The sequence below is a fragment of the Ranitomeya variabilis genome, chromosome 3, assembly GCF_051348905.1.
Source record: "Ranitomeya variabilis isolate aRanVar5 chromosome 3, aRanVar5.hap1, whole genome shotgun sequence".
Taxonomy (NCBI): Eukaryota; Metazoa; Chordata; class Amphibia; order Anura; family Dendrobatidae; genus Ranitomeya; species Ranitomeya variabilis.
In genome coordinates this window covers 99362070-99385041 of record NC_135234.1, presented here as the reverse complement: position 1 = coordinate 99385041, position 22972 = coordinate 99362070, and the positions used below count along the sequence as shown (strand labels likewise).

The 22972-nt window shown below is 42.8% G+C and overlaps 1 protein-coding gene across 2 annotated transcripts in view; it reads left to right on the top strand.

Moving 5' to 3' along the window:
* The window catches only part of NLK (nemo like kinase), a 194852-nt gene that overhangs the window by 131378 nt on the left and 40502 nt on the right, over window positions 1–22972 (top strand). For both annotated transcript variants that reach the window (XR_013223721.1, XM_077294422.1), the window contains exons 4-7: window positions 162–268; window positions 3395–3480; window positions 4498–4707; window positions 20128–20229. Coding sequence is in view for 1 of the 2 variants with exons in the window: in XM_077294422.1 (XP_077150537.1) it covers window positions 162–268; window positions 3395–3480; window positions 4498–4707; window positions 20128–20229 (505 nt within the window). In the remaining variant the exon portion in view is untranslated. The remainder of the gene's footprint in view (window positions 1–161; window positions 269–3394; window positions 3481–4497; window positions 4708–20127; window positions 20230–22972) is intronic.

Sequence of the window (22972 nt, the reverse complement as noted above, 5' to 3'; positions counted from 1 at the left end):
ATATCTCTATAAACATGTATAGTAAATTTGTGGTTGTTATTTTGTAACCTAAATGTGCATGACTTTTCTGCTGAGGTCATGATAACGATATAAGATGGGGAATGATGAAATGTCTGGTAACCGCTTGTTTCCTCCTGTGTTTACCTTAACTGATTGATCAGATATGTTGTCACCGAGTTAATGCAGAGTGACCTTCATAAGATCATCGTCTCCCCTCAGCCGCTCAGCTCTGATCATGTCAAGGTTTTTTTGTATCAGATTTTGAGAGGTAAGTTTTTTAATTTCTCAATATTCTATGATGTAATTTATTAACAGAAATAATCAGATAGTTACAGACTTAAGCCCTGCTTAGACCTTCGATGGCTGTCTGTTGTATGATTAGTTCAGCTGATCGTTTGGCCTGCAGTTATCTCTGCCATATCGCCTATAACAGAACCTGATGCATAACTCCCCCCGACAATCATCTGCCAATATCTGCAGATTTGGCCAACCATAGTCTATTGTGTATGGAGGGTTTTCAGGTGTTCATACAACCTTAATGTAACGTGTTCTGAAAGGTGGAAGAGTGTCGGCTAATCTCCAGTGAGAACAAAAGATTGGGCATGTTGACATTCAACATGTTCAATTCTATTTTACCCAAACTTTGTTTGTTAGACGTTCCATATATATTTGATACTGGCACGTTTGCATGTTCGCTGTTGTAGATTACTACAATTAGGCCCCATCCTGGTGGCAATATAGAGCTGAATGGACCTCATCATAGAAACCATACAAAGGTCCAGAACCTTGCCAGCTGCTGGAAGATACTCCATGTGGTCTTCACGGAGTGTGGTCTTCTGTGAACCATTTGGCAAATTGATATGTTACCAGTAGATTGCCAGGGGTCTGCGAAATTTGCTCTGCCATCAGTATTAAAGAGGTTTTACATGTTTTTTTTTTTTTTTTTTATCTACTGTGTTTTTTTAAATGAAAAAAAAATTGTGCAGAAGTTTTTTCTTTCTTTCGAAAATATAGATTGCAGACCAAAGGGTTGAAATTGATGAAATTTTACGAAAAATAAACCCATTCAAATAAAACCTATAAATTAACATAACATAAAAAAAAAATGTTTGCTCCTAAAACAGATCATATAAATGTAAGCAAAAACTGTCATGGCTCCCCTTTTGATTAGCGTGGCATAATCAGTGACCTCATCATTGATTGGCGTGACTTCACCATTGCATCTTGACACAGGATGTTACACCAGAGTGCCTGATCAATGCCATCAGATAAGAGCTGGTTTTTGGGACCCCCCCTCCTGTGGCCGTTAGACCGGCTCTTGTGAATCGATGCACACCAGCTCTATCTGGCATGTTTGTGCATTGCAGAGTTTGCCCATTAGTTTAGTGAAGCTTAGGCCTCATTCAGACGTCCGTTTTTCTTGTACGTGTTCTGTTTGGATTTTTCACCCATCAATTATGCACCCATTACAATCTATGGTGCTATTCACTTGTCTGTCTTTTGTTTGTTTTTGTTTTTTTTGGACCAAAATTGCCCCTAGAGGTCTGCGGGTCTGTGGAAATCATGGCTCGCACACAGATGCCAGTGGTGTGTAATCTGCGTTTTGGAATGTTTTTAGCAGTGTAATGGATAGGAGAGCCTTGGGTAAACAAACAAAAAAAATTGAACAAATAAAAAAATCAAACAAATGTGATCCAGCTCGCTAATAGAATCCAATTTTATTTTATTTTTAAAAAGAAGTGAATAATGAACGTCTGAATGAGGCCTTATGGTGGGAGCAGCTGCTGTCCCAGGCTTATGCAATGTAATCATTAAAGTCTTTGGATTATTTCTTCTCATTTTTCATAGTATTTTTTAATTTGTAAAATGAGAACTCAATCTCTTTGTATCTCCTGAGCACACGTCTGTACAGTGCAGACGCCATGTAAAGTTCATCTCTAGTCCTGCGCTCCTTTCGCCTTGATGTGGATTTCATGAGGCCGGTGTGTTGACTATGCTGGGACATTGCACCTACACGCTGTGGACACCTGCACCAGTGGCAGCTCCCTGTTACATAGCAGCAGATGTGCTGTGTACAATATGCACAGTGATTCTCCACAGTGCAGATGGCGAAAATAAAATTAACCAGTTCATTGTCCAGCATGGGATAAGACTTAGTGAATAATTGCTGTGAATGTCTAGTTAAATTAGGCAAGCACTATACTATTTCCAGCACACCGTCCCACCATGGGCGGAGAGGTATTATCAGCATTACCGCAGCGTAGTTATAGGGTAGGACCGAAAATCTAGTGAAGACTAGAGGATTGAAACTGAATCCCTGCCACGGAGGAGAATGTGGGAGTGATCTGGAACAACCAGTCGGCCATGCTATAATAGCTCATAATTACCTGTTACTGGGGAACTATAGCGATTACTATTAAGTGACGTGCTAGAGGAGGCTAGAAATAAATCACAGCGGAGGCCGCAGCGTCTCCTTACAGCAAGGCCTGACTGTAATACTGCACATATAGGAGGCTCATTAGTTCCAATCAACATTTTACTTGAAAACTAAGCGATGGTTGTCTGACCCCATGTATAATTTACAGATTGTGCACTGATTTTGGTTGACGAGTCCCACAAATGCAACCCATACACCACATTAAAAAAAGGTTCAAAGTGGCAAAAAAGAAAATATGAAAGCAAAATGAATACAAAACTAATAAGTTACTGTTCCACTGCTTCAAATATTGGAGAATATTGTGTCATTTAGAGGCACCATCCAGGCACATTTCGTCATGGAGCCATCGTGTGTTCAATGTAGGGTCTATAGGTGGTGGTGCAGACGGTATTTATGGACAATCCTTTCAGGGGGTTGTCCAAGTCCTATATTTCCCTTTATAATTATCTATCTTATAGGTCCAGGACCTATATTTTCCTTTATAAATATCTATCTTTAAGCTCCTGCCACTATGTTCTTTTCTTAATGTGCCGTTTCATGAGATGCTGGGGCTGCCGCCACTTCGCTGCAGCTTCTCTCACCCCTTCTAAAACAAGCTATCATCATGGGGCGGTCCTGCAGTATCTTTACAGAGCGTTTGTCACCACCATCCCCCGATGATGTCCTGTTTCAGAGGGTTTATGACCACATATACTATTTCTGCCTCCCAAAATCTTCAGTGCCCTTCACCACAGTCCCTGCTTGACAACACCGCCACTTTCCCTGAAGAAAGATTTAATCGGGGTTGGTGATAGATGCAGGGTAAGTGACAGCAGCACCATCCCACAGCTAAATGAATCCTCATCATGGGGACGGTGTTGGTTTTTGTGTAATTAATGTGTCTCTATTACTGAAACCCAAAGTGCAATGTCAAAACTTTAGCACTTCTTCTCTTTTCTACCCCTCTCTTGGCATTAGGTCTGAAGTATTTACATTCAGCTGGCATTTTACATCGAGACATTAAACCAGGGAATCTACTCGTGAATAGCAATTGTGTGCTCAAGGTAATTTTCCTCTTAGATTATTCGAATGCAAATGTAATTACCGGTCTTGTAATATTACACTCGGCTCATGTGATCTCCTCCAGTGTACAAGGCTATGTGAAATATAATGCTGGTTAATAACCTCAAAAAGGAATATTTCTACCGGCTTATAATTAGTATGTATCTAGCCACCCTAGCCGCTATAATGGGGTAATGACTTATTCGTTACCAGATTGCAGTAGCAGTAATCATCTAACGATTCTTATGTGAATCTTGATTTTATGTTACACTCTGCCCAAATGTTTGACGTTTTCCAGGACTTTTTCAAAGCTTGTGGAGGGAAAAGTGTAAAATAACTAATGAGTTACTTACCCATCACATATTCCCTGCCACTTCACTTCTTCAGTGGTCTCCACTGACACTGGAAGTGATGTACTGACTGTCAGTCACCTGAGCGGTCAGGTAACTGATGGACAGGATTATATCTTATTTATCCTGCTTATGACCACTGTAACCAATAAGTGGCCCTAGCATTCGGGCGCCATTACTTCTTGTCGTGGCCAACAGTTAGAGCTGGACTTCTGTACTAAGAAACACTTTATTTTTCAGCAATCCCTCGTCTTTGAAAAGTCCTAGAAGACCCCCCCAAGTCTAGCGCAGGAACACCCCCAATAAAGTATTGTCCTTTCCTAATGTTTATTACATGCTGCAATGACAACACAGAGGGCAGTGAATAAAGTTGTAGTAACTTTGGAAAACAGCTCAACACTAAGGTGACAAGTGCTATCTAAGCCTTCTCAGCTTTTCCTGGAATTAGGAGCCTCTATTTCTTACTTTTGTAAATCCACCACTCAATGATGGAGTGCTAGGACTGCAGTAGCACCTTGTGTGCGGCACTAGCACCTTGTGTGCGGCACTGATGGCCTGCAGCGCCTCCTTTCTCTGTCCTGCTGCCAGACTGCCTCCTTCATAATACAGTACATTTGTCGGTTATGTGAATTAATCTTTTTTTTTTTTTTTTTCCTCCTCCCTTACTAGATTTGTGATTTTGGATTGGCAAGGGTAGAAGAGCTTGATGAATCTCGGCACATGACTCAGGAAGTTGTCACTCAGTATTACCGGGCTCCTGAAATCCTAATGGGGAGTCGTCATTACACTAATGCTATAGACATCTGGTCTGTAGGTTGCATCTTTGCAGAGCTGCTTGGGCGAAGAATATTATTTCAGGCGCAAAGTCCAATACAGCAGGTAACTTTTATTACTGTAAGATATATAAAACTAATGTTTTTGCACAGTATCCACTCGGTATATTGTCATTTATAGTTTCCATTTTTCTTAGTTTTTCTGTGGTAAGGTCCTGTTGTATGCCTAATGGTTATAGGGCCTCTGTAGAGGACCTCAATGTGCTCTATTGGTGGAAGAAAGCATATGGCAGAATGGCATATATAACTACATCAAGAAACAAGATAATGTAATTATCTCTGGCTGTAAAACTAGATCCATCATCATCACTGCTGTTACTCTTATTTGGATATATTTGTTTGTCTCCCCTTTTTATTTTTTCCTTCCCTTTAAGGAGTATAGCAATATAGAGTAACCAGATTGGATTTTCAATGAAAACCAGACAACTAACTATTACTCGCTTTTATTAAAAAAAGAAATGCCTGGACTTATTGGCTCCAAAGCTCTGTTACGTCATGGAGAAGGCTGCACCATTACCTCTTATCCGCTAGGGTTAGTGAAGTCTATCTTCAGTGAAAGATCTTTCAATTGGGTTTTACATTTTCTGAGAACAATAAATGAGACAAGGGTGCAAGATGATCCCATCGAATTGCACAAAATTTCAAACAGGAGGCGAATCACTGAAAAATCGTTGACCTGTGATTGAATCAGCGGAGTCAGGCGGAGGAGCTGCAGCAGGAGGAGAAGACCCTACCCACAGTCCAGCCCCTGTGCACAGAAATCTCATCAGAAGAAAGGGTCAGGTGCTGATGAAGCAAGGAATTGCTGACAGATTCTCTGTAAATACCATGTAAATATCCCTGATCTCCTCTGATTCTGCCGCTGTTTTCAGTTTTAGCTCTGCAGCTGATTTATCAGTCACAGACATTGACTGATTGACCGTGCGAGGGAGTGGTGAAAGTACACGCCACCAGAGGAAGCGCTGAAGAACACTCAATTGAGCTATAAGCAGAGATTTCACATATTGTGCTCAAAAATCAATAAATGTTCATGTATTTTCTCTTTTTAATTTTTTTTGCGCAAATGAAAAAATAATACAAGTCCTCTATGAGCTGGCTTTGCTCTGTAATAGGTTCCAATCTTTGGTGAGAATGCCATAAGCTAAAATGACAAGTCTGGCAAAACGACCGATCCAGTTCTGCCTTGATGTGCGATTTTGTCTGTGCTTATATTTATGGGGTGCGGACTTGTCATAAATGACTTCTCTACTGCTATGCCCTTCAACAGCAGGAAGCCGAACACCGCATCAGCAGCATGCCATCAGCCACCTTTTGTTCTTGTCACAAAAATGCACTGATGGTTTAAATGGTCTCTTGAGTTGTCTAGAATCTCTAGAGGCAGATTTGTTGCTGAAATTTGTCTCTTCCATCTGTTTAAGGGGTTTATAAAACTCCATGCAGAGGCTGCTAAATAACCGATCCCGTTCTGATGTACAGAAACCATTTTCAATTCCTGCCATTTTTGCATCAGTTCTACCTTCTATCAACGTACCCTTGTGATATGATGTTACATTGTGTAACTGTATTGATGACCTTTTGTAACAAACGCAAGAATTTTTAATTCTAAGAATGATCTTATAAATCTAGGTGGGGGTGGTTGGAAATTTTGGAGACTTCCAAAAATGTAACGTCAATGCCCTACAAGCAAGCTTTGTTACACATTCATATATGTTAAGAGGCAAAAGCCCTGTAAAACAATCAATCTTTTTATACAGACTTAGAATGAAAAAATAATAATATAACATCCTTTTTCTTTTTGACAGTTTGAGAAATACCCCAAAAATGTACTGTGCAGCAGGTTTAAGTACTTTTTTGACTCTATAGCACCAAGTGTTGGAAGCAGCAATCCTACAAGTCACCATCGACCCTTTGATGAGCCTTGCAATATGACTTAGGATAAAAGCTTAATCAATTTGCAGACAGTGTTTAGGGGTATTGCACCTCGTCAGTGCAAAGTATGAGAACTGATTTAGCTCTCAGAAGAGGCAATTTGCACATTAAATGTCCCAGAGAAGCATTACATGGCAAATAGTCCTCCTTACCTTGGCATGCCAGAGCTGGTATGTCACTCTCCGCCAGGAGAAATGTTACCCCTTAGGCCTCTTTCACACTTCAGTTTTTTGGCGTCAGTCTAAAACCGCCAGTTTCCTCAAATAACGGATCCGTCATTTTTTTGTGGCGGATCCGTTATTTTCCCATAGACTTGCATTGGCGACGGATTGTGACGGATGATCGTCAGTTCCATCCGTCATGCGACGGATCCGTCGAAATTTGGTGGACGTTGTCTAGACATAGACGGACATTGAAACGGTTTTTGTCAACGCCGAAATGACGGTTCGCGGCGGATCCGTCGCGTCCGTCATTCCATAGAATGGCCGCCTATGGGCGACGGATCCGTCGCGACCGTCATTTCGGCGGATCCGTCGCCCCAATCCGTTTTTTCAATTGCGCATGCTCCAAAAAGTAGATACTTTTCCCAGACAACCCCTAAGTAACGGATCCGTCAAAAAAACGGATCCGTTGGAACGGTTTTCTCAACAATTGTGACGGATCCGTCGATCTGTCACTATGTCGGAAGTGACTGATGCCAAACAACTGAAGTGTGAAAGAAGCCTTAGACCTCTTTTTATACCTGTAATATTGTTGAACAGAAAATGAAATATCTATTTCCTAAAATGTAAGAATTTTCTTACAAAAACGTTCCCCCCCATCCCAGAAGTAACGCTGACCTGACATGTAAGATGACTAAGCAAGAATATCACTATCATAGATATGAAAGGAAAACCTCTCTACCTATTGAAGTGTGTCTTCCGCGTATACGGGTGTCAGGAAATTGACTAATCAAAAAATAATTAGATTTCCAAAATCTGCTCATTAGCATCTTATGCGCTGGTTTCTCTCCTTCACCTAACATCTAACATATCAAAGTAGCAAAGTATTTATTCCGCTTGTGATTCCTCATGCCGTTGTTTGGATATATGGAAAGGAAGCTTTGAAACCAGATCAAAGATTTCAGACGGCATTTGTACAATTCCTCAAGTACTTTTGATCTGTAACTTATTAGTCTCCTCAAACATTTCTGAAAGAGAGGAAGGAATTAGCAAATTAAATCATCAGTGTAAGGCTTGGGAACGATCCGTCCTCGGACCACTTGAATGACTGCTGATGAGCGGACTGCCGGTATCATGCAGACTGGTAACCGGCCTTGTTAGATCGGCCAGGCTCCGGTGAGAACAGATAATTAGCTCTACTCATGATGATAATTAAAACTGATTTTCCACATTTGATTGGTTGATCTAATGCCCTTTTGGTTTGATCAAGATCTGTTTTCTAGCCACCTTTTTTCTCCTTATTGAAGTCAACATATTTTTGCCATGGAGATGTTCTCCATAATTGATATCAAACCCTGAGGCCCAGGTCTGGAGGACCCACGGCTAGACACAGAGCCACCATGCATGAACACCACACACAGACCACAAGGAAAAGGCAGCATGGTGTTAATTAATGACTTTCCACTTGCCAGTATTGCACTTCTGGCAGTTGCCACAAAAATGCCCTGCATGAACATTGGCTTACACCGCCACAACAGAAGGAAAGGAGCTGATGTGAAGGGATTTCTACAGCTCAGGTTTCTGAAAAACTAAAGGTTGCTCATACAGGTTGCTGTGGGTTGACGTCCATTTCCCTCCACCTACCCCCTATGTAAATGAGCATTTATGATGAACATTTATGTATTCTGGGCAGGGTAAGTTAGTGAAAGATATCTACTGAGAACAAGGGATCAGGCATGCTGATATTCAGCATGCCCAATGATTCTTCTCCCTAACATTAACTGCTAGTCATTTGATGCTGCCAAAATATGTGGATTCAGGCAACTTTGCTCTAATTTTCATAACATTAAAGTAAACCTTTTATTGTACATGCAAACTGTAGACAAGCATGGTCTCTTCTGCTGTTATCCCTTGTCATAAAATGAGGACCTTTCCCACATGTTTCATGTCCAGGTGGACACATGATGTAATAGTGGCTGCAGAGAGGAATAAAATGTTTTTGCATTTTTTTATTGTTAAATCCCTCGTTGTGGCATTCAAATGAATCAACTGTGTTTTTTTTTGTTTGTTTTTTTTTTTTTTTAAGTCCAAGTAGGTGTTATCAGACAGGTTTTTCCCTGGGGCGTGTACTTATTTTCCTGTATGTTGCTGACCAATTATAAGGAAACAAGAACGCGCCCCCACCATAGCTTAGAGAAGATTTCACAGTCTGTGAGATGTATGAGACGGCCCTGATCTCCTGGTCTAATCTGCATGGTTAGAAAGCATGGATGACTGAAATCTTTCAGATAAGGTCCCTGTGGAGGGTAGGGGCAGCACTGCTGAGTTTATCTTTGTCACATCAGCTCTCCTAGCACTGTCAGCTTGTACCATCCCTACCCACATATTGCGTAAAAATATATCCGTATCATATTGAAGTGTGATGTGCTCAACTTGTACTCTCTGTGCAGTGAGAGCAGAGCAGGGTGTTATATCTCGCCCAGTGGTAATCCAGAGCATGTTGCTCCTGTATGAGATTTAATGACAGCCCTGCTCAGAACTCACTGCAGAGTGATTACAAGTTGTTTCAGCAAAACAGACGTAAGTGTGATTCCTGACACACTCCGTAATCAGAAGAGCTGATAGAAGGGTTTGTAACGGGACACGGCTAAACTCCGCTGCACTGCCCATCACCCACACTGACACATGCAGGAGGTTAGACCAGACAATCAAAGCTGTATCATTACATCTTACACACTTAGAAACCTAAGCTATGGTGGGGGCGTGCTATTGACGGCTTATGATAGATAGCATCATACAGGGAGAAGTGAAAACTGTCTAAGGACCTGTGGACATATTGCAGGTTTGTTGTGTTCTTTTTCTGCGTGGATGTGTCAAAAAGCTGAGGGATTTCCTGATGCCAGCAAAGTAAATGATAATCCTGAAGTCTGTTGCACATGTTGCCTTTTTTTGATTTGCACATTTGCCCTACAGATTGTAAGCTTGCGAGCAGGGCCCTCATTCCTATTGGTATCTATTTTGAACTGTGGTTTTTGTTATGCTGTAATTTCAATTGTCTGTACAAGTCCCCTCTATAATTTGTAAAGCGCTGCTGAATATGTTGGCGCTATATAAATAAAATTATTATTATTTATTATTGGCGCAGCATGTCAATTTCTCTAGCGTTTTTGCTGCAGACTTCACCCATACTAATGAGTGGGGAAAGATGTGCAATAAAAGCGCATGTAAAAGACATGTTGTGCTGCAATGTTCCTGTCAAGAGATGCAGAAATACTAAAGGTATGCACATACCCTAACACCCACTTAACTCTTCCCCCCCCCCCCTAAAGGGAACCTGTCACCCCCAAAATCGAAGATGAGCTAAGCCCACCAGTATCAGGGGCTTATCTACATCATTCTAGAATACTACTACAGATATCACACACACTACAGATATCACACACACTACAGATATCACACACACACACACACTACAGATATCACACACACACACACTACAGATATCACACACACACACACACACTACAGATATCACACACACTACAGATATATCACACACACACTACAGATATATCACACACACACAACACACACACACACACACACATACTACAGATATCAGACACACACCAGATACCAGCTCATATACACATCTCACACTCTCCTCTCTGGTACTGGGGAGGCTGATATAACCGTGGTGCAGCTCCTAAGCTTCTACTGCTTACAGCAGTTCTGTCCCGCACCTCCCCCGTTCTCGCCTTCTGTCCCGGGGCTGCACAGCAGGAGAAGCTGTCTCACCGTGCTGACTGGAGCTCTGCTTCCTATCTCTCAGAGCTGCCCCCTCCCCCTAGATACGCCTCGGACGGTTGCCGTGCAGGAGGAATCTCCTGCACTGCAACATGGTGTTGGGTGCCCCTGACCCGCCGCCGGGCCCCTGACCCGCCGGTCCCGGTCGCAGCGGCGACCGCTGCGACCATGGTAGTTACGCCACTGCTGAAAGATGAGAAAAAGAGGTTAGATTATACTCACCCAGGGGCAGTCCCGCTGCAGTCCTGTCCGATGGGCGTCGTGGTCCGGGGCCTCCCATCTTCTTACGATGACGTCCTCTTCTTGTCTTCACGCTGCGGCTCCTGCGCAGGCGTACTTTATCTGCCCTGTTGAGGGCAGAGCAAAGTGCTGCAGTGCACAGGCATCGGGAAAGGTCAGAGGCCCTGCGCACTGCAGTACTTTGCTCTGCCCTCAACAGGGCAGACAAAGTACGCCGGAGCCGCGGCAGGCAGACAAGAAGAGGACGTCATCGTAAGAATATGGGAGGTGTTGTGAATTCAGTCTGGGCTCCCTCTGGTGGCCTTTAGCGATACTGCGGGTCTGTAGCAGGGCTCAGTTGCCTCATTTCCTGCTATGACTGGTCCCTATTTAATTCCACCTGGACCTTCACTTGTTGCCTGCTGTCGGTGTATTCAGTCCTGATTTTGTGCTCTCCTGGATATTCCTTGTGAGCTGTCTCCTGCCGGAGAAGCTAAGTTTGTTTGTTACTCTTGCTCATTATTTCCTTGAAAACGTTTCTCAGTATATGAGTTCAGTCCAGCTTGCTATTATGTGATTTTTCGCTTGCTGGTTAGTTCTGGGGTGCAGAGTGCGCCCCTCACATCGTGAGTCGGTGTGAGGGTTCTTGTATTCTCTGCGTGGTTTATTTTTGATAGTTTTTGTACTGACCGCACAGACTCCTATCTATTTTCTGTCTATCTAGTGTTAGCGGGCCTCATTTGCTGAACCTGTTTCATTTCTACGTTTGTATTTTCCCCTTAACTCACCGTTATTATTTGTGGGGGGCTGTCTAAATACTTTGGGGTTATTTCTCTGAGGCAAGTGAGGTCTTTGCTTTCTCTCTAGGGGTAGTCAGTTTCTCTGGCTGTGAAAGAGGCGTCTAGGTTTTTAGGAACGCTCCACGGCTACCTTTAGTGTGTGTGGATAGGATCAGGTTTGCGGTCAGTATAGTTTCCACATCCCCAGAACTTGTCCTATATTCTGGTCATATGTGTCAGGTCAGTTTTGAGATCCTACCACCGGATCATAACAGGGAGGCCCGGACCGAACCGTGACCCCCATCAGACCGCCCACCCAGGTGAGTATAATTTAACCTCTTTTTCTCATCTTTCAGGATACATCGGGGGCTTATCTACAGCATTCCATAATTCTGTAGATAAGCCCCTGATGCTGGTGGGCTTAGCTCATCTAAAATTTTGGGGGTGACAGGTTCCCTTTAACTGAATAGGTGCCAAATACTTTGCTAGCATCTCCGCAACAGAGAAGTGAAATTAAAACTTTTTTTAAGCTCTGCAGCCACTAATAGGTTGTGTGTCCAGTGAAACATGAGAAATTTGGTGAAAGGTCCTCTTTTAAAACTGCTGGATGTACCAGTCTGTCCCAGGACTGTCCTCCTTGCGTAGGTCATTGACCACTAGCTTACCTGCCCTGAACTAAGGCCTCTGTTACGTCTTTTGCAATTTGACTGACGAGATAGTAGGTGCAGTGAAGTGGACTCTGCTTCCCTTCCTGTAATCCAGCTCTGTCTTTGTTGTTAGTAATGGATTACATTTGACAATGGGCAGTGAATAGGAAGTTACAGAGAAGGGAGATGCCCAGTAGTCAAGTGCTTTAGACACAGGGATGTCAAACTTAAATATACAGAGTACCAAAATTAGCTTTGACAATGTGGAGCAACCTTGATATTTATTTAAAAAAAGCCTACAATTGAGGATGTTTTTCCATATTAAATATAACAATTGACCTTTTCATATGGAAACAAACTTAGTGGTTGTCCCACAAACAAAGTACACTTTAGTTATTAGATCTTAGAATAAAATATTGGAATAATGTTATGTAAGAGCAGTAAAAATCATGTGTCTCAATTGCCTAATTTAAATAGGTAATAACAAAGGCTAGAAAACCTTGAATAATGTATTATGACAACAAAAGTGCCCCCATACACTGTATGCCTCCACAGTACCCTCCACACGCACGGTATGGTGACCCCCATCACACCATGATTCCCCAATGGTAATCCTCACTTCATACAGTATAATGGCCATAAAAAGTCCTCCATACAGTTCAATGGCCCCATACAGTGCTCCATACAGTACAATGACCCCACACAGTGCTCCATACAGTATAATGGACCCCACACAGTGCTCCATACAGTACAGTGGCCACATACAGTGATCCATACAGTATAATGGACCCCATACAGTGCTCCATGCAGTGTAATGGCCCCCACAGTGCTCCATACAGTATAATGGCCCCCACACATTGCTCCTTACAGTATAATGGCCCCCATACAGTGCTCCATACAGTACAATGACCCCACACAGTGCTCCATACAGTATAATGGCCTCCACACAGTGCTCCATACAGTACAATGACCCCACACAGTGCTCCATACAGTATAATGGCCCCCACACATTGCTCCTTACAGTATAATGGCCCCCATACAGTGCTCCATACAGTACAATGACCCCACACAGTGCTCCATACAGTATAATGGCCCCCACACAGTACTCCTTACAATATAATGACCCCACACAGTGCTCCATACAGTATAATGGCCCCCACACAGTGCTCCTTACAGTATCATGACCCCACACAGTGCTCCATACAGTGTAATGGCCCCCACTTAAAATAAATAGCTCTGCCCGCTCCCCCGCGTGCTCTGTCTCTATGGTGTCTTCTGATCTGCTGCACATCTCGGTACAGCAGGCACGCGGAGACATCAGACGCAGAGGGGGAATTATCGGAGAGGGAGCATCACCTGACACTCCTTGCTCCATCACTGCTCCAACAAAGTGCGATGCAGGGCTGGGTACCCGCCTGGCATCGCAGCCTAAATATACTCACCTTGAGGGCCAGAGTTTGACATATGTTTTACAGTGATTGTCCAGTGTTGAGACATTTGCAGATTGTCTGTTTAGCACATTATCAAATTAAATGAGATCAAGTTTTCTGAAAGTACAGGGAACATTTAAGTGATATCCCTCATGGAGTGTGTTCTGTGTTTTACTTTGGAAACGTAACTCCTTTTGCCACTAACCTCCAGGAGTTACACTTAAAGGGAATCTGTCAGTAGAATCAACCCTCTTAAGATGTCTGTGGGCATGTGACTCATGAAAGATGAATAAAATGATACTTCTTATATCTGCGATCCGATGTCTTAATCCAGAAAAAAAGATATTGTTTTCAATATATAAATAAGCTGTTAAGATCTATGGGCCCGACCTTGATCTCCCCGAGAATCTGTCGCTTATTTTACATATGACAGCCTGCCCTCCTGATCTACAAGTCTCACATTGGTAACGTCCCCTTTTATATAGATACACATATAGAACACAATATTTTTTCATTAAAATGAGCTATTTCTCCGGAATATGACATCTGATCAGACATCAAGGTATCATTTTATTCAGCTTCCTATGACCTGCACGGCCATATAGACGGCCTAGGAGGGATGACCTAACTGATAAAAGGTTAAAGGGAATCTGTTTGCTGTTTTTGAGCTTTCACGTGCAGAATGTGTAAACTACCATGGGTGGCTGTCTAGACCCCAATGTAATCAGAGCTGCAGGCTTCCCCTGGCAGATGTAGCGTGACAATAGCTTTATTTCCATAATACAGATATCTAGCTTTCGTGCAACAATCCTGTCAATCTCGGAGGTTGTAAGTAGGTGACATCAATGCACTGGAAATGCCCAAGCATAAAAAGGTCTCTAAGCAGGAATAAGGCAATTCTACTTCACAAATGTTATTAATTTTCTTTAGCCTTCAAAAGAACATGATACCCAGGTGCCTCTTTCTCCTAAGCAACGACGCACCAACAGTTTTGTAGCAATTACCGTTCTCGGGGGAGAATTTGTTCCGATTACTACTTCAGCTGCAGCATTCACAACAATCCTTTGGCAAGCTCTGAGGACCAGGTGCACAAACCCCTACTGATAAAGGTTGAATTATACCCTTTTCTTCACTTGACAGGTATATTTGCCTACTGATCGCTTTAACTCTGCGTTGCCTGCACTGTGACTCATCCTGCACACCTTCCACCTAGTAACATGCTGCCCGAGATCTTTTTATAGAGAAGCCTTTTGTATTTTATAGAGGCAGTCGTGGATTCATTTTGACACCTAGAACAAATGTGTTTCCCTATATTCTTCACTCTGATGTCTTAAAGCGCACCATTCTCATATACTTAGCACATTTTGCTGTTTGCGTGTTATCTAGCTTGAGGGGAACCTGTCATGTACGTGTAGTCTGATCTGTGGGCCGAATCTTATAGAGAAGAAACTGAGCAGAATGCTATACAAGTTCGTTGTAAAAAATTCAGTATAACTTGTATTTTATTCATTGTTAACCCTGGTGTTTGCATGTATAGTAGTCCAGTGGGCGGTCCTACTCGTGATGGGCAGCTATATTTGCATACATAGAATAGGACCGCCCACTGGGCACTTGTGCATAAAAAAAGAATGTCCCTAAGCAAGTTTTACTGAATCGTTTCTCACAAGTGTCTATCAATCTGATAATCTTTTCCTGCTTTAGAACATCCTGCCTGTAGTTCAGAAACCATTTCCAACATGACAATTTCCCTTTTAAAGGGGTGTCCACTAATAGGACAACACCTTCTTAAACTAAATGTTCGGCCCTGATAAAATAATAAACATTTAGTGTAAGAAAGGGTTGTCCTAGTAGAGGAGAGCCCTTTAACTCACGGTATACGGGAAAGGAGATTTGCCTACACCCTCTACACTGGCATTTTACCCATGGACAACTGCATTGATGGTAGGTACTTTCTTAGGGAATTTATAAGACATTAAGGTAAAACTTAAAGGATACATGTTGTTGTTTCTCACAAACCTTTAGAAAAGCATGGATGCTGTCTTCGTTCTTCACCAATTAGAGCTTCTTTGGTGCACACACTAGTCTAATATGCCCAGGAATTAGCTCACGTCTCCTGTTTAGTAACTTGCTATCTTCCATTTTTGAGTAGATGATTCATCTTAATCGGCAATTCTTCCAGCCCCACATGTGCTGGAATTCTCCTTTCCCAGCATGCATTACACATGTCATTGTCCATTGGCTTGCTGTTATGATCCGGTGACCTTGGAGCCGCATGAGACTTTCTCAGCAGTAGGTGGAACCTGTACTGACCGCAAACCCTAAACTGTCACCGCAACTAGAAGTAGCCGTGGGGTGTACCTAACACATCCTAGACACCTCGACACAGCCGGAGGACTAAATACCCCTATAGATGGAAATGGGAATTCTATCTTGCCTCAGAGCAGAACCCCAAAGGATAGGCAGCCCCCCACAAATATTGACTGTGAGTATTAGAGGAAAGACACACGCAGGCAGAAATCAGGATTTAGCAAAAGAGGCCTCGCTAGCTAAATAGGAAAGGATAGGACAGAATACTAAGCGGTCAGTATTAAAACCCTAAAAATATCCACAGCAGATAATACAAAAATTCCACCATCTAACTAAAGACATGGAATGTATATCTGCATCTCCTGAGAATACAACTTGACTGAAATATCCAAACAGTCTAAGCTGGACAAGAAAAAACATTGAATAGTACTGAGTTGTAAAGCACACAGCATGTGTGCTGTAGAAACGAAACCAGACACTTATCTTTGCTGATTTGGCAGCAGGGCAGGAGGAACCAGACAGAGATGCAAAACCTCCAAGAACAATGGACAACTGGCAAGGGCTAATGAATCCTGCACACCTAAATATCCCAGTCAGAGCTACAATCAGCAGGGACACCTGCCCAGGATTGCAACCCAGGGACAACTGCATTACTACCAACAACCACCGGAGGGAACCCAAGAGCAGAATTCACAACAGCTTGCTATCTTTGAACTGAAAGCTTGTCTTTGATAGAGTAGTAACAGAGAGATAAAGACTTGTCCCCACTTCCAGTAATCCGTCTGATGCTAGAGACTGGTCACTTGATAACAGGCAGTGGATATCAAATTACACAGAAGGGAGACAGCAAGCGGCAAGGACTTGAGTGTAAAATAACAATATTATTTTATTTTACTGATATTTTTTATTATATTACTAATATTTGTATTTTATATTTTTTTTATTCTAAGTAGTGATTTACAGATTGTCTGTTTTATCATATTAGCTAGCAAATGAAATCAAGTTTTCTGAATGTACAGGGACCATTGAAGTCAGACATGAAGTTCACCACATAGTGAATGCGTTCAATATCTGCAGATTATATCAGATTATTATGCAGTTTATGGTTTCTCTGCTGCACACACCAAAGACCAAACTCCACCACTACTGAGAATTTCTTTATAGCGTTGGTTGGCAAGTGTTCAGTCAAGTGATGTTAAACCTTCACTCACGGAAGGAGGAGAGTTGGAAATAATACAGTTCAAGCTAAAATAATTAGCATTGGTTAGTTTCACAGGGGGTTGATGGTGTAATATGTGACCCGGAGCGACCACTGATCCTCTATATCAGGGGTCCCCAACCTGTAGCTCGCGGTCCCATGAATTGTGGCTCGCGACTGTCTGTCAGCTTCGTGCATTAGCTCCAGTTCTAGCAAACAGGTATGAAGAGCAAATCTGAAAATGGTGAATTTTGTGAGCAGCCCTGCACAGACGAGCAGATCTGGACGCACATATACTGGTCTTAGGGCTTTTGAGATGATTTAAGTATGGTATGCTGGAGACAAGAGCATACCACCTGTCAGAGGAGATGTTTGAAGCTGGATGTGACAGTGTCTTGGGAGTGCTTTATAGGATAATACTGAATGGGGGTATTGTGGGAAACCCTGGATCTTAGTATACTGCTTTGGCATGGTTTTTGTAGAAAAGCTTTGGTCAACCATTATGCCTGCAATGGGGGCTTTGGTTGCCACTATTGTGAGGGGGGCGGGAGCTGAATGTGGCTCGCGACCCTCTCTCAAGGCTGAATGTGGCTCCCCACCCTCTTTCAGAGCTGAATGTGGCTCTCAAGGTCAGAAACGTTGGGGACCTCTGCTCTATATAATGATGCATCTACACTGTGTTCCAAATTATTATGCAAATTGGATTTAAGTGTCTTAAATATTTAATTGTTTTGTTTTTCAAAAACTCGTGGATGGTATTGTGTCTCAGGGCTCAATGAATCACTGAAATCAATCTTAAACACGTGATAATTAGTTTTCCAGGTGATTCTAATTAAAGGAAAACTACTCAAAAATGATGTTCCACATTATTATGCAGGTCACAGGTTTCAAGCAATATGGGAAATAAAAAGGATCTCTCTGCTGCTGAAAAGCATTAAATAGTGCAATGCCTTGGACAAGGTATGAAAAAAATTAGATATTTCACGAAAACTTAAGAGTGATCATCATACTCTGATGAGATTTGTGACTGAAACAGAGCACAGACAGAGTTCATGCAAATAAAGGCATAATGAGGAAGTTTTCTGGCAAAACAAATTAATTTCCAAATTCCAAAATACCATTACAAAGCAGCAAACAGTTATTTGAAGCTGCTGGTGCGTCTGGAGTTCCTCGAACCTCAAGGTGTAGGATCCTTCAAAGGCTTCCTGTGGTGCATAAACCTACTATTCGGCCACTCCTAAACAGTAGGGTTGAGCGACTTTTGCTTTTTTAGGATCGAGTTGGGTTTTGTGAAACCCGACCTTCTCAAAAGTCGGATCGTGTGAAATCGGCCGATTCTACTGTAAAGTCGGGTTCCGGTCCCGGAACACGAAACCCAATGCAAGTCAATGTGCATTCATATATACATATATATATATATATATATATATATATATATATATATATATATATATATCTATATCTATATATCTATATCTCTCTCTCTCTCTCTCTCTCTCTCTCTCTCTCTCTCTCTCTCTCTCTCTCTCTCTCTCTCTCTCTCTCTCTCTCTCTCCACAATTAATTGGCTGAAAAAATGGCGGGGAAGGCGTCATTCAAAACGCGACTTTGGCGCCAAGATCGCGTACCGCATGGCCGACCCCACGCTGGGATCGGGTCGGGTTTCATGAGACGCCGACTTTGCCAAAAGTCGGCGACTTATGAAAATGACCGATCCGTTTCGCTCAACCCTACTAAACAGTGTTCACAAGCAGAAATGGTTGCAGTGGGCCCAGACATACATGAAGACTAATTTTCAAACAGTCTTGTTTACTGATGAGTGTCGAGCAACTCTGGACGGTCCAGATGGATGGATTAGTGGATGGTTGGTGGATGGCCACCATGTCCCAACAAGGCTGCGACGTCCGCAAGGAGGTGGAGGAGTCATGTTTTGGGCTGGAATCATGGGGAACCAGCTGGTAGGGCCCTTTAAGGTTCCTGAAGGTGTGAAAATGGCCTTCAGGAACAAAATCATCTTCATGCATGACAATGAATACCTCTGAGTAATTGGCTGCTGTGGGCATAAAAGGAGATAAACTCATGGTGTGGCCACCATCTTCCCCTGACCTCAACCCTATAGAGAACCTTTGGAGTATCATCAAGCAAAAGATCTATGAGGGTGGGAGGCAGTTCACATCAAAACAGCGGCTCTGGGAGGCTATTCTGACTTCATGCAAAGAAATACAAGCAGAAACTCTCCATAAACTCACAAGTTCAATGGATGCAAGAATTGTGAAGGTGATATCAAAGAAGGGTTCCTATGGTAACATGTAACTTGGCCTGTTAGGATGTTTTGGAGTTAAATAGCTTTTTTGTTCAGTGAATGTGACCTCCTAATGCTGCAAATTCCACAAATGAGCATTTTCAGTTCTTTAAAACATCAAATGTTTAGAAATACTACTGTGCCTAATAATTTGGAACAGTGCATTTTGAGTTTTTATTCATTTTGGAGATTATACTGTTATCATTGGGAGGTTTCTTCAATAAAATTCGATGTATACTCTAACGGGTGATGACTTTTATTAGACTGACTGTCATTTGCACCAACCATTTAGGAAAATCCGAGAAAAATGTCATTTGCATAATAATTTGTAACATAGTGTATATGCGGTAGTTGTGGTTTTTGCAGATCTTGATCACATCTTCCTCCTTCCCGCCCTCTGTCTCCGGCCAATGCGAATTTACATGAGTGGATGTCACCCAGCAAATCTAGTTTTTGACCTTCATAAAAGATTGCGACAGACCAGCTAGCAATCGCACATTGGTCATGCCATCTCGGCACGTCTTCACTGGCCGATAATCAGTTGGAAACCATTACCTGAGAGTGGGGTATCTCTGTAGTTCGTAGGCATTGGAAGTGCCTCACTTTTTGTGTTGATTCTTTTTCTGACTCTTCTGTACCAATTGTTTTGCAAACTAATGACGACTCGTGTTTTCCTTGATTCTGCAGTTGGACTTAATCACAGATTTGTTGGGAACACCGTCACTTGAAGCAATGAGGACAGCTTGTGAAGGCGCCAAGGCACATATACTCAGGGGTCCTCATAAACAGGTAACTCAGATTTTTCTTTTTTTTGTCCACAATATTAATAATTAGATTAGAAATGGTGCGTATCCATATTATATAGTCAATTTGGGTGTGAAATAAAGGAAAAAAAAATGACAAAAAAATTACCACTGCAACTTATTTTTTTATTTTCTTTATGGCCAAGTTCTCAATGATAATATTTCAGCAGAAAATTACAGCGAGTAAGATGCCAACATGCATCAGTCAAATCCCTGAGCAGACACCTCGGATTGGCAGTGTACTTAGCTTTGTAATCAAAACATTTTGTTTCAGTCTTGATGTCCAAAGAAGCGTGTTATTATTGCCGGGGCCAAAATGGGTGCAGCTACTCTTGTCTCAAGTCTTCAACACTATCATTACCACTCACCTTACATGTTAGGCCTCTTTCACACCTCAGTGTCTCCGGTACGTGCACTGACCGTTTTCTCACGTACCTGAGACACTGACACACGTAGACCCATTCAAATGAATGGGTCTATGCACATGTCTCCGTGTTTTCACGGACCGTGTGTCCGTGTTGAAAACACGGAGACATGTCCGTTTTTTCTCCGGCAGCATGTACAGCAATACGTCCTGCACACGGAAAACAGTGTGCACTCTCCTCCGTGTGCACGTACCGCCCGCAGGAGAGACAGCGCTACAGTAAGCGCTGTCCCCCCCGCGTGTGGTGCTGAAGGCGGCATTCATCTCTTCTCCCCTGCAGGAGAGAAGAGATGAAAGATCAAGTTTTTGTTCTTTTTTGTTTAAAAATAAAGTTTGCAGGTGACCTCCAGCCTCCCATCCCCAGTTCGCCGCCCGGCCCCTTGCAGATAAATACTCACCCAGCTCCCGCGATGTCTCCTCTCAGCGCTGGCAGCTTGTCCTGTGTGAGCGGTCACGTGGGACCGCTCATTACAGTGGTGAATATGCGCATATGCACCACTGTAATGAGCGGTACCACGTGACCGCTCAAACAGGACAAGCTGCCAGCGCTGAGAGGAGACAACGTGGGAGCTGGGTGAGTTTTTATCTGCAAGGGGCCGGGCGGCGCACTGGGGATGGGAGGCGGGAGGTCACCAGCAAACTTTATTTTTAACAAAAAAGAACAAAAACTTGATCTTTCATCTCTTCTCTCCTGCAGGGGAGAAGAGATGAATGCCGCCTTCAGCACCACACGTGGGGGGGACAGAGCTTACTGTAGCGCTGTCTCTCCTGCACGGTCCGTGTGGTCCTCAGGCGGCACACGGGCGTCACACGGCTGCCACACGGATGTGCCACGTGAGCACACGGACACGGATAACTCCAGTACCGATTTCTCCGGTACCGGAATTATCTGGACGTGTGAAACCGGCCTTACAGAATGTGTTGAGTGTTCTCAGTATGTGGGCCAAAATTGTCATACAAGCACGAAATACCAGAATCCGGCAAAGGAACAGTGCGATAACTGAGTGCTCCTGTGTGCGAACAGTATGTGGGCCCCTATTCTGTGCACAACTGCAAAGATGGCCGGACAGTCTGGCCCTCCAGAGCAGTAGCTGCTCGTTGCTCTGGCTAAGGATGTCTTGAGCATGGGTCTTGCTCCCAATACATCTACATGTCCAAATTACCCATAGAGATAAATTGTTTATTTCAGGGAATCCCAGGTTAATACGTTCAGTTAAATTCAGAAATATTTGGACAGCGACACAAGTGTTTTTACCAAAACATATTCTAGATACAGTTATATAATCAATATGGTCTTAAAATGCAGACTTAGTTTTAATTTGAGGGTATTCACATCTTAAGTTTTTAGCAATTCCAGGTCTTTAACCCCTTTCTACTATCCTGTCAGCTGGCAGACTCCCCCGCTTTGAGGTGAGCTCCGGCGGTGAGCAAATTTTGGAATTTTTTTTCACCACTTGATGGAAAAATAAAAAAACTTACGGCTCTGGGAAGAAGGGGAGCGAAAAACGAAAAAATCTCCGGGGGTTAAGGAGTTAATATGTAGCTGATTTTTTATTTTTTTTTAAAGGGACCGAAAGTACTTGGAGAGTTACCAGAAAAGCTCTTTAATAGGCTGTGTGGGCTATTACATTATTAATTCATCTATTAAGCAGGTAAAAGATCTGGAAAGGATTCCAGGTGTGACATTTCCAATTGGAAGCTGTTGCTGTGACCCCACATGCGGTCAAAGGAGCTCTCAATGGAAGAGAAACAAACCATCATTAAACTGGGGAAAAAAATCCATTTAGTGTCAATATTCCTAGTTTATGATGGTGAAGCATGTTTTTTTTTCTGTGTAGGGATAAGATGTGCCTGGCATGATAAATCTAGTGTGAAAGTCATATGCAAATCGAGCTATAAGTGCATTGGGGCGTGTCTGTGCACTTGGAATAAACCGTCCAGATTCATTGACGACCCCGGTGCACTTCAAGCACAATTTGAGGTTGGTTATCTACAAAAAAGGTATTGTTGTGTATACAGCCACATCATTACTTCCATAGGTGTAAAAACATGTGCTGACAGGTTGCCTTTAATGGTAAAACCTTTGGCGGACTAGCTAGGATTAAATTACAGCTCGGGTAACATTGGAGGCTCTGAGACAGTCTGTGGAAGCAAAATGTCCACCCTAAAGGCCCTGTAAGACGCTGCTGAATGCTCACTTGCCAGTAAAAAGGCATAAATCCGTACCACTCGATAAGAGCTAAAATACCACAATCTACCACTGTCTGTTGTAATAGTAAAAATATCAGGGGCCTGAATACATAGT